Here is a 12,228-nt window from a genome sequence, read left to right on the forward strand (position 1 = left end):
CAAGAAACTGTAGCATGCACAGTGGTCACAACCCAGCAAAACTGTTCCAGCAGATGGGCTAGACCAAGTTGAGGGTAACTCACAAGCTTCAAACCTGTCAGTGACTTAGGGAGATGTCTACCCTGAGCATGTGAAGACTTCCTTGGCACAATTTGTTCCAGTGACTATAAAAGTAACTGAAGCAGGTAGTGTGGGGTGCTTAGAGCCCTGTCAAACATTGAAGATGCCAAGATGATTCACTGCATCCCAGACCATCACTAGTCATTGACTTTTGACTTGATATTTGACAATGATTTTTGTCTTGCTATCAATCTTTGATGATTTTGAAAGAAAGAGTGGGGTTGATGACTTTGTGCAAGTCATAGACAAATCAAGATATTGATATTATTGGTTCTCTTTGAATATGAAGGACAAACAACATAAAACATATTATTCCCTCATCAGCTCTGCCTTCTAGAATTCCTCTTCTCCTTCAAGTCATCGTGAGCACCACCTTCTATGTGAAATCTTTCCCCCTCCAACCAAACTGTTTTGTAATGAACAACTTTTTATTTATGCTTGTTTTGTTTGTTAAATATATTTCTATATCCCCTTTCTTTACAATGTAAAATCTCTTCCATTATAACATAAGCTCCCTGTAATAGATTGGATAATTCATTGTATTTGTATCCTTAGTGCCTAGTTCAGTGTGCTTAACACTTGTTGATAACTCAAGTAGTTGGCAGTTCAACCCAAATCCAAGAATTGCTTTTTAAAAAATTAGTTTTTTGGTTACATTAAAATTCCCAGCTTATCTTCCTACCTTTCTCCCATTCCCACACTATTAGAGAAGGCATCATTTGACAAAAAAAAAACCAACTATATGTATATATAAACTATGTCTCTTGTGTTTCTGTTTATCAGTTCTTTTTCTGTACCTGGACATTTACAAGTTATTCTTCAAACATTAATTTGTAGCAAAATATAATGTTTTCTTGGTTCTGATAATTTTATTCTTCATAATTTCATGTAGGTCTTTTCAATTTTGTTTTTGCTTTTTGAAACCAACCTGCTCATCAGTTCTTATGGTGAAGTAGTATTCTATCATAATCATATGTTATTGCTTGTTTAGCCATACCCCAATTTATGGGCATCCCTTCAATGTCCAGTTCTTTATCACAAAAGAGAACTGCTATAAATATTTTAGAACATACAGGTTCATTTCCTTTTTCTTGATCATCTTGGGAAATAGACCCAGCACTGGTATTTTTGGGTCTATGGGTATATAGTTTTATAACTCTGGGCATAATTTGAGATTGCTCTCCAAAATGGCTGGATCAATTCACATTTCCTCCAACAAATCCTAGAATTTCTTCAGTAACAAAGGGTGTAAGAAGACACAAAGATAGAGATAGGCGCTAAGAAAAATCACCCACATATCTAGGGTCCCTACAGTGGTGCTGTTTTGCTAGGAGATCTCTCTTGCTTGTCATCCTTGCAATGTATGGTTCTATTACAGAAGTGCAATGGGCCAACTGAATTCTAAATCAGGGTTATCCTTTTATCTATTTTCTAAAGGCAGTCTCAGAACAGAAGAGAGACTAATATACCTTTGTTTTGGTTAATGGTTGCAGCTGCTGCCCTACTGCTTCACAGATCAATTATCTTGCTTTTCTTATTATAGTAACAATGTTCTTCCTGCAAGATCTGTATTTCTTCTTTCTTCTTTCTGGAGGAAGAAGGGTACCCCTATGTCATCATATATCCCTTCTAGAGGATCATCTAAAGGCTACAAAGGTCTTGACAATTATGTTGGTGTTAGTCCACTGCCTTCTCCTGAATTAGGGGGGTTTACCTATGTGATTGGTCACAGTGCATTCTAACTTAGAATTATCTTTTTCTTTGTTTGTTTGTTTCTTCCTTCTTTCCCTCCTGCCCTCCCTTGTCTCTCTCTTTCCTTCCTTCCTTCCTTCCTTCCTTCCTTCCTTCCTTCCTTCCTTCCTTCCTTCCTTCCTTCCTTCCTTCCTTCCTTCCTTCCTTCCTTCCTTCCTTCCTTCCTTCCTTCCTTCCTTCCTTCCTTCTCTCCCTCCCTCCCTTCCCTTTCCCTCCCTCTCTCTCTTTCTTAAATATTATTAATGTTTTTTGTTTGTACATTACAAACATTTATAGATTGCTTCCATTTAGAAGAGGCCTCTTGCAACAAAGTAAAACAGTTAAGTAAAAGTAATAATACAATGACCTCATTGAATGCATGTAACATTTCACATCTGTAACAACTTGCTACCTCTTTATTTAAAAAGAAAGAAAAGAAACTGTTCTTCCTGTTACCATTTTACTGGGGAAATTTTTTTTTGGTAAAAAATATGGATAGTCAAGCAAAACAAATTTCCACAGTAGCTATAATCAGAAATATGAGTATTTTTCATTCTACATTCTAATTGGTTAACAAATATTTATTAAGCTTCTCTTAGTCCTGTGCTAAGTTCTTAGGATACAAAGAAAGGCAAAAACCAGACCCTGCTCCTGAGGAGCTTACATTCTAGTAGGGAAGATAACAGGAAAACTACTTGGAAAACATACTATATACAGGATAATTTGGAGATAATCAACTGAGGGAAGACACTGGAATTAAAGGATATGTGCATCTTCTTGTAGATGATAGAAATTTAGCTGAAACAGAAAAGGAAGCCAAGAGACAGATGAGAAAGGGGAGCATTCTAGGTGTGAAAGATGGTCAGTGAAAATGCTCCGATTCAGGAGGTGGGGTATTGTATGAAGAATAGCAAGGAGGCCAGTGTCACTGGATTGCAGAATATATGGTAGGGTGAAAGGTATAAGAATACTGGAAAGATGTATGGAGCAGATTATAAAGGACTTTGAATGCCAGCCAGAGGATTTTATAGCTGATCCTAGGAGAGATAAAGTGCTTTTGGAATGTATTGAGAATGGGGATGACATGGTTGGACTTCACTTTTGACAGCTCAGTTTGGTCTCATGGATGCTACCAAAGAATAGATTGGAATGGGAAGAGATTTGAAGCAGGTAGACCAATCAATAGGCTTTTCAAGTAATTTACATGTGAAGTAAAGAGGGCCTGTATCAAGGTGGTGACAGTTTCAGAGGAGAGAACAGGTCATATATTAGAGATGTTACTAAGGAAAAATTAACTGGACTGCCATATTTGTGGTATGGTGATGGACCTGCTGTACCAATTAAGTCCACAAGATTATAAGGTACAAGAAGACTTTCTGAGCAAGTCCTTGTTTAGGCCCTTTCTAAATATCCTCACCAATACTGCCTCCTCCCAGCCCCAAATATTTTCAGTTTGTTGAATTTACTTTTATAAGCTATCAAAGAGTATCTATCCCGTCTGAATTGGTGGTAGCCCAAATGACCAAAAAATTCTCTCTCAGAGTGTTGATAACCTTCTACTGAGGGCTTCTTTCTACCCTCAGAGTGACTGTTTAATCTAGATTATTCCTTTCTCTTTTTTCTGCCCTCTTGCCACTTCTGGTCCAATCAATCTACACTTGATAGGCCTGTTCAGAAGGTCCATGTCTGGGTCTTAAGGACCAGACCACACTAATGTAAGAAGGCCAGTGTTTTTTCTTGTTGCTTTTGGAGTATTTTTTTTAATGGCAGACTTAGAAGTAGTAATGCTGTTGAACTGAAAACTTTAGAGGAAACATTTAATAAATCAATAAGCATTTTAAAAGTGTTTGATAAGTGCCAGGTACTATGCTAAGCACTTGAGATACAAATATTAAAAATGAAACAATCTCTTTAAAAGAACAATTCTGTGAGGTTGAACTGCAATGCATTCCAGACATAGAAGGAATCAGGTACAAAGTCACAGAGATGGGAAATGGAGTGTCGTGTGAAGAACTGAAAGAAGGTCCATATGTATCAGTAAGCTGGAAAGATAAGTTGGGATCAAGTTGGGAAGGTCTTTGAAAGCTAACTAGAGGGGGAATCTGGGTGGTTTGCTGGTTAGAGATCCAGGCCTAGAGATGGAAGGTCCAGGGTTCAAATTGGGCCTCAGACACTTCCTAGCTGTGTGACCACGGGCAAATCACTTAACTCTAATTGCCTCACCCTTGCCATTCTTTTGCCATAGAACTAATACACTGTATTGATTCCAAGAAGAAAGTAAGGGTTTTTTTTTTCTTTAAAAAGCTAATCAGAAGGGTTTATTCCCCTCTTCCCCTCTCCCCCCCACCCCCAGGCAACTGGCTGCCACTGGAGTTTATTGGGTAGGAGAGTGACATTATCAGGGCTTTACTTAAGGAAAATCACATTGAGAGCAATGTGAGGATGGTTGGGGTGGGGAGAGAGTTGAGAATGAGAGACCAATTAGCAGGCTGTTACAAATAATCTAGGTAAGAGGTGAGGAGGGCCTGAACTTAAGTGGTGATTATATGAGTAGAGAGATAAGGTAGAATGGAAGAGATGCTGTACAGCTAGAAACAATATAGTCTAGCAAGAGATTAGATATGTGGAGTGAAGGTCACAAACTTGGGAGCCTGAAATAATGGTATTACCTTCCACAGAAATAGAGAAATTTGAAAGAGGGGAAAGGTAATAAGGCCACCTTTGTATATATTGAGTTTAAGGTGTCACCAGGACATCTAATTTGAAATGTCCAATAGGCAATTGGTAATGGGGGACTGAAACGTCCATGAGATCATGGGGTTGAAAATATGGATCTGAGAGAATACTGCATAGAGTTAACACTTATATCCATGAAAGCTAAAAAAGTCACCAATAGATTATGTGTCTTGAGAGGAGAAGAGAGGGCCCAGGACAGAACCTTAGAGAATATCTGTACTTAGCAGGCATAATATATATGATGAACCAGTGAAGGAAATTGAGAAGGAACTGTTAGATAAATAGGAAGAGAACCAGGAAAGAGGAACAAGCATAGTTATCATTCTCATCTACCTATTACTTCCATCTTGCCATTGAGGTTTTGAAGCAGTAGAGTTAAGAAGAGAGGGGAGGTACAGATAAGCAGCACAGTGGATAGAGCACAAGTCCTGGAATCAGGAAGTCTTGGGTTCAAATTTAACCTCAGACCCTTCCTAACTGTCATCTTGGGCAATTCACTTAACCCCAACTGCCCTTGTCTCTTCTGCTGTAGAATCAAAACTAAGACAGAAGGTTAAAAACAAAATAGGTCACTATTAAGAGTGAAGGAGAGGGGGGCATCTGGGTAGCTCAGTGGATTGAGAGCCGGGCCTAGAGAAGGGAGGTCCTAGGTTCAAATCTGGCCTCAGACACTTCCCAGCTGTGTGACCCTGGGCAAGTCACTTGACCCCCATTACCTAGCCCTTACCACTCTTCTGCCTTGGCACCAATACAGTATTGATGCCAAGACAGAAGGTAAGGGTTTAAAAAAAAAAGAGTGAAGGAGAGTAAGGACGTGCCTTGTCTTGGTACTATGATCTCTGTCTGCCAGGACTTATAAATCCCCAACTCAAACAGGCCCAGGAAAACCAAGGAAGGGTTCAGAAGATGGTATCAAGGATTTAATAGTCACTAACCTTGTGACAAAGAGTCATCACTACATAGCCCTCTAGCATGTCTGTAGCCTAAAGCAGTTGGTAGTGCACTCGATGAACAAGGCTATTCCCTAGGGACACACAGAACATAAAGGAATACAAATGCCAATATACAGGGAAACTACAAAGATAACTGGAGTCCCAGAAATGAGGTATTGTGCCATGGAAACAGCTCACCTGGTTCCCTTGCAGACTTCCCTTCCAAAAAGCCCAGCTCAGTTATTACAGAATATCAGGCCAGCTTGCCATTAACGCAGAAACCCAGATTTTCTTGTGTTCTTCTGTTGCCCACATGCAGCTTCAGTGAGAGAGAAGCTGGCATAACTTCATTAACATTATTGGCAATTATTGGCAACAGCTGCAGACTTTCTGCCCCAGAGATCCATTTCATTTTCTTCCTGATTAGGGTAAAATTTTTTTATAGTTAATTGAAAATTATGAAAAAAATATAAATTCACATTAAGTACTATATGAAGAAGTTTGGTTTGCTAACTGTAGTATTTAAGGACTATAATTAAACTAACTGAATGATATAAATTTGGGATAAAAAATACAGATTAGGTCCCATGCATCACAAAAATCCTGAATTATATTTTGCAAAATATGGATCTAGAAAAACTTAGTGGATTTGCATGTTGTTCTACTCAAAGAAATGGATATAGATAGATCTATAAATTATATCACTATATCTGCTACAGAAGTTAGATAGAGCTATGGCCTGGTAAAGTTCATTTGTTCATTCATTCAACCATTAGGAAGAACCCATAATTCAAAGTGCACCTTAATTGAATTGGATTCAACTATCAATCATTAAATGTGAGCTACATTCAAGGCATCGTACTTGGCATAGGAGAATACACAAAGGTAGAGATTACAGTCTAGCTGGAGTGATAAGATGTGTAGAAAAATTAATAAAATGCAAAGCAGAATATGAGAAATGCTTGAGAAAAATATAATTAAGAGGTGCTATTGGGTAGAGATGAAGAGAAAATGACCACTGACTGGTTGGGTTGGGTCTGAGGAGGGAGGAAGCTCAGCTCAGGCATCCAGATATAATGACAGAAATGAAAAGTCTCAGAGTTAGAAGGAAACTCAGAGGCCATTTAGTCCAATCCATATCTGAAACAGAATTCCTTCTACCACATGATTGACAAATGGTCATTGAGTCTTTGTCTGAAGACTGTGAGGAGAAAATGACTAAAACCTCCTAAGGCAGCCTCATTCCTTTTTCAGTTCACCATACTGGACATTTTCCAAAAAAGTCTGGACCTAATGTTTTCACCTTACTTTATTAGAGTAGACAAAGAGCAACTTGATGACTTCATTTACTTAAAAAAACCCAAAACACCTTACCTTTTGTCTTAGAATCAACACAGAGTATTGGTTTTAAGGCAAAAGAGCAGAAAAGGGTAGGTAATTAAGCTCAAGTGGCTTGCTCAGGATCATAGAGGTAGGAAGTATCTGAGGCTAGATTCGAACCTAGGACCTCCCATCTCCAGGCTTGGTTCTCTATCCACTGAACCATCCAGCTGCTCCTATGAGAATCATTAAAAACCATAGGAAGGCAAGATTCCAATTTCATGTTATGTCTTAGCTATGTAGGTTTTGGCACCCTGGCTGATGGGGGAGGTTCTTGAACAATGTAAGCTTAGGGCAGTAACATTACTTATTATTCTTGAGTCAGATGCTATGTTAAGTGAAAGAAGTGAGATAATAAGGAAGAATAGCATCTCATTAAAGAATGATTTAATAGAGCAACATTTAGCACAAGTTTCCTCAGTAGTGATATTCTTGAAGTTACTAGGCTCATTCTTCTTACTGTTCATAACTTATTTATGTATTCATTAATAGAGTGTAGAAATGAACAGCCATCAAAGAAAGTAAACTTACAGGAGCAATGAAGGCTGGCTGGCGTGTGTGTGTGTGTGTGTGTGTGTGTGTGTGTGTGTGTGTGTGTGTGTGTGTTTTAAATTGCTGGCATACCATTGTATCATAGTTTGACTCAGTTAGAGCTCTGTGCTAAAGAAAGGGTTTAACATCCTGTGGGTGGTTTGAAATGCCAGGTTTGTTTTTTGCAGAATCAGTATTGAAGTAGCTTTTCATTTATATGCAATCCCAGTTGAAATCTAAAGACTTATAATTTGAGAAAACTTGAGATACTCATGTTGTCTTAGCACCTTAGAGGTAGAATCAGTGATGTGCTGGAGCCAGGCAGTACTGGCTGGTAGAAATCAACTGTTAAAGTTTTTGTGTAAGCATTTATATCAGAAATCAGTAAATTCTACAAATCGAGACTTGACTTAGTGTTCATTGTTGTTGTTTGTCTGGACTTAAGAAAGTGATGGGAAAAATGTTAATAATGCAGATTAAACTTAAAAGTGTGTCAAGCACATATCTGCCCTCTTCCTCAACCTGGTTGTTAAACATTTACTAGCACTTCCTTGGTTATAACCCTGGTACATTTTTTCAGGGGTTTAAATTGCAAGTTAAAATGCAATTCTGAAATTCAAATTTTCACCTTGCTTAATTCAAAAGCATTTAAACTAAAATGAAAGTTTAAAATAATAGTTTGTGGCAATTGAGCCAGGTATCTTATTTATGGCAGTACACAGTTATCCATCATATCACAAAAGAATATTGAAACGTACAGTTTTACATCTTCTTTTGAAATTTACAGTTGGTAAAACTGTAAAATTTTAGATTTGCTGGACTGATGGCATAAGTTTGAAAAATCAATTCCATAATGGTTATAAAATCTGTTGGCAGTTAACTTTAAGGATATCTACGTTTTATAAGGGCTCCTAGCACAATGTTGGGTATACGGGAAGAGCTTTATAAGTGTTTGTTGAATTGAACTGAATCTGGGGGAAATAGGAGATAATCAGACTGACCTTAGGTTTCACACAGTAAGGAAATATAGTCAGTGAAGTGAAATTAATATTTTTAAATATTTTAATTTACATGTAAACCAAAAAGGAGTATGGGGTTTAAAAAACTATTCCCTGCTTAATGAAAAACAAAGAAGAAAGCCTGTATTATGGCTTGTTCTATTTTACATATTGACAATGAAGAAATTATTTCTTTATTGAGATTCAAGTTGATCCAAGGCATTCATGTTCAGAATCCACATCTGAGTTAGATAGCTATTCCAATTTAAATTAAGCTGTAGCACTGAAAAGGTTGATTAATTGTTTTCATAAGGAAGTCTTTTGTACTCATCTAGTTTTGTGTTTTACTTTTCAATATTTTTATAGAAGCATGTTACATAAATTTTGCTGATGAATATAGGTTAAAAATATGACCTCTCTATAAGCAAAAATGATAAATTCCTCCTTTTCTTGAAATTAGAAATGTCTGAAGGTATACATAATTGCACATGGCATCTTGGGATTTAAATGTATTGTATATTTTATACATGACTTGAAAAAAGAACATGAGTCTGGAGGGGTGGGACAATGCCAGCAGTTCTTGGTATGGTGCAAATAGATTTCGATTTATGTATTCTTTCCAAAATGATTATTGATTACCTAAATAAGCAGGCAATTCTTCTCTTTCAGAACTTTGCTGAAAACACCATGAATGAACTTCTTGGCTGGTATGGTTATGATAAGGTTGAATTGAAAGATGGCGAGGATATTGAATTCAGGAACTACCCTACAGATGGGGAGAGCCGGCAGCACATTTCTGTTCTCAAAGGTAATGACATTTAATGTTCCTTTGTTCACGCAAAGAAGGATGAACTATCTCAACCTGCCAGAACAGAGTTGCAATGGGACTTATGCTTTGTAGCCTATTCCAATGGCTGATTTAAATGTACATCTCCATGAGGGCTTTTCCATAAGCAGGGTCCAATAGAATATGAACGTGCAATCTAAAACAAATAGGAACTTACTATTATCTCACCACCAACAGTAATATTGTGGCAGAACCAGACAAAGCTTATATAATCAAGGTTTCAGGGTCCTGCCAAAAAAAAAGGAGAAAAGGAGAAAATATTGCTTACTACTTTTGGACTCGTGAGCTCTTTTACTATTTAAAAAAAAATCCGGTTACTAAGACTTTCTGCTAAGCAAAATGTCAGAGTCAGATCATCAGAATCCAAGTAGGAATCCAGATTACTATGAAATGATGTTATTTTTTTCCTTCTCCCTCCCTCCCTTCTCCCTTTGGGAATACTAGTAAGGAGAAACATTAGAAGTATGGGTTGTTGGGCTGGATTCCAGTCGTGAACAACATTCCTAGATTTTGTATTGTGCATTAAAATGATTCCTGATCCTAAACAATGGGGATTTAGTGCTTTCCAGATTGCTGTCTTTGGATTCTCCAGCTAGACTCGCTAGATAGGGAATTTTTAGCCAGGGTTTGAAGAAGAGGAATGCTACAGGTTCAGAGTGTAACAAATGTCTGGAACTTAACTTGTCCAACAAGCATACTCTCAGAGCTGAGGTAAAGACGAAAAATCACGGCAACTTTGCACAGAACAATGGCCTGTCGTGTGGTTTATATGAATGGTCAGCTGTGCTTGCAGCCTTATTAAAGAAGCCTTCAACTGTACAGTACCGGGTATTGTTATGGGGACTCACAAACCCCAGATTCAGGAAGATTCTAGGTAGAGAAGAAAAAGATATATATGAAAAAATCCCCCCTCAAAACAAACGACCAATAATAATCCAGTTTAGTCTTTAGAGACATTCACAAAACATTTATGAAACTAATTGTATGTTGTTATTGATAATTTGATCAGTATTTGTTTTCCATTGAAAATCCTGTCAGTATAAACTACCTTTTCAAATATTTTATTCCCAGTCTCCAAGGTAATACATTTCCTTCTTATATGACAACAAATAGGATGTAAATGAGGTGTCCTGCAGGCATGTGGAATGGAACGGACGTGACAAATTTTATATTCAGCTTGCTATGAAATTGTGTACATCATGTTATCTAGACGGCATCATCAATTTCTCTGTGAATAGAAAGATGCAAGTCATGGGTTTATATTCTCTAAACTAATAGTTCATGTAATACCTGGCCTTGGTATTAATCATTTCCTCTGAGAGAAGCAAGGGCTGAGTACCTGGATTTGCTATTGCAAATTTTTTTTTTTAATGGATGAGGAGCTTACTTCCTTTATTTGGTGTTTTGGGGGATTTCCTTATTTCAGAACTCAGGTTCTGGCTTAGGTAAAGGTTACTAAATTTATATCCCTAAAATGCCATTAAACTAATAAAATAAATATTCTCTATGACTTTTTTCATAATCTTGCCTCGTAGCTATGAACACATTTCTGTGAATATGTGCAAGGTAGAACAGAAAGATGGGGTAGCTAGGTGCCACAGTAGAGTGCCTGGCCTGAAGTCAGGAAGTCTCATATTTATGAGTTTAAATCTGGCCTCAGACACTAACTGTGTGACCTTGGGCAAGTCACTTAACCTTGTTTATCTCAGTTCCTCATTGATAAAATGAGCTGGAGAAAAAAATGTCAAACCACTCTAGTATCTCTGCTAAGAAAACTCCAAATGGGGTTACAAAGAGTTAGATATAAGTGATAATAAAAGATCTAAGAATGAAAAGAGGACCAGATTTGGAGTTGGAGGATTTGGATTTGAATTCTGGCTTTGTCACTTACAATTTTCTGTGTGACTTTGAGCAAGTCACTTGACTGTTCTGGCTCTAGTTTTTTTATTTATAAAATAAAAGGGCTATAGTAGATGACTTCTGAATCTATGATCCTATGCACCACCCCCCAGACATCTACTTCTTCCTCAGTTAGGAAAAAAATCAGAGAAACACAGAAGAAAAATATATGATCCATTACATGGCTTGTTGAGGATATGATTAGGGTTTTGATGCTAAAAGGTCACTATGAATAACATGGAAATAGGTTTTGAACAATGATACACGTATAACCCAGTGGAACTGCTTGTCAGCTCCGGCAGGGGTAGGGAAGAGGGGTGGGAAAAATCATGAATCATGGAACCATGGAAAAATATTCTAAATAAAAAAATGTCAGGCCATTAACACAGTGATGCTTTTTAAAACTAACATAATGAGTATTCTCTATTTATAATTTTTATTTTATTCTTTTCAGTTAACAAAATTTGATTTATTTTCCACTTATTGGGATTTTAACAAATGTAGAGTCAAGAAGACAAATTTTTACCTTGGCCATAGTCCAAAAAGTGTATGTTTCATCAGCACCTGGAGTCCATCATCCCTCTGTCAAGAGATTTGGTAGTATATCCATCCACCATTTATCATTGAGCTTCTGGAATTGTGATAACCCAGTATTTGAAAAAAGTAAAACCTTGCTTAAATAGACTAGTATCATGTGAGAGATGTGCTACAAACACCATTCAGAGAGAATGATTCGACCTTCAATAAATCCAAATTTGGGGTGTTCCAAGGAGATTTTTGCAATATTAAATTCATCACTTTTGATGTCAGAATAAAATGGCCAGCATGAAACCAATTATAAAGGAGCCAGATGGAAATTTGTAGTGATGTGAGTAAAATTGTTCCCTAGAGTTTTGATAACGTTTTATTTTTCAAAGTCTGGTAGAAAATACTAATTTTCATCATATACTCTGCTGAATTAAGAAAAACAATCAGAGAAAATTTTTAATCTAATTAATAGGTGCTTTTTTTTGCCATATTGTATATATGTAAAGTTGCATACATATTTTTTTTT

The 12,228-nt window shown here is 37.1% G+C and overlaps 1 protein-coding gene across 3 annotated transcripts in view; it reads left to right on the forward strand.

Moving 5' to 3' along the window:
* SOBP (sine oculis binding protein homolog) overlaps positions 1 to 12,228 on the forward strand; it is a 216,220-nt gene that overhangs the window by 18,264 nt on the left and 185,728 nt on the right. For all 3 annotated transcript variants that reach the window (XM_056814065.1, NM_001104532.1, XM_016428847.2), the window contains 1 exon segment: positions 9,098 to 9,236. In XM_056814065.1, coding sequence (XP_056670043.1) covers positions 9,098 to 9,236 — 139 coding nt within the window.

The sequence above is a fragment of the Monodelphis domestica genome, chromosome 2 (genome assembly GCF_027887165.1).
Source record: "Monodelphis domestica isolate mMonDom1 chromosome 2, mMonDom1.pri, whole genome shotgun sequence".
Lineage (NCBI taxonomy): Eukaryota > Metazoa > Chordata > Mammalia > Didelphimorphia > Didelphidae > Monodelphis > Monodelphis domestica.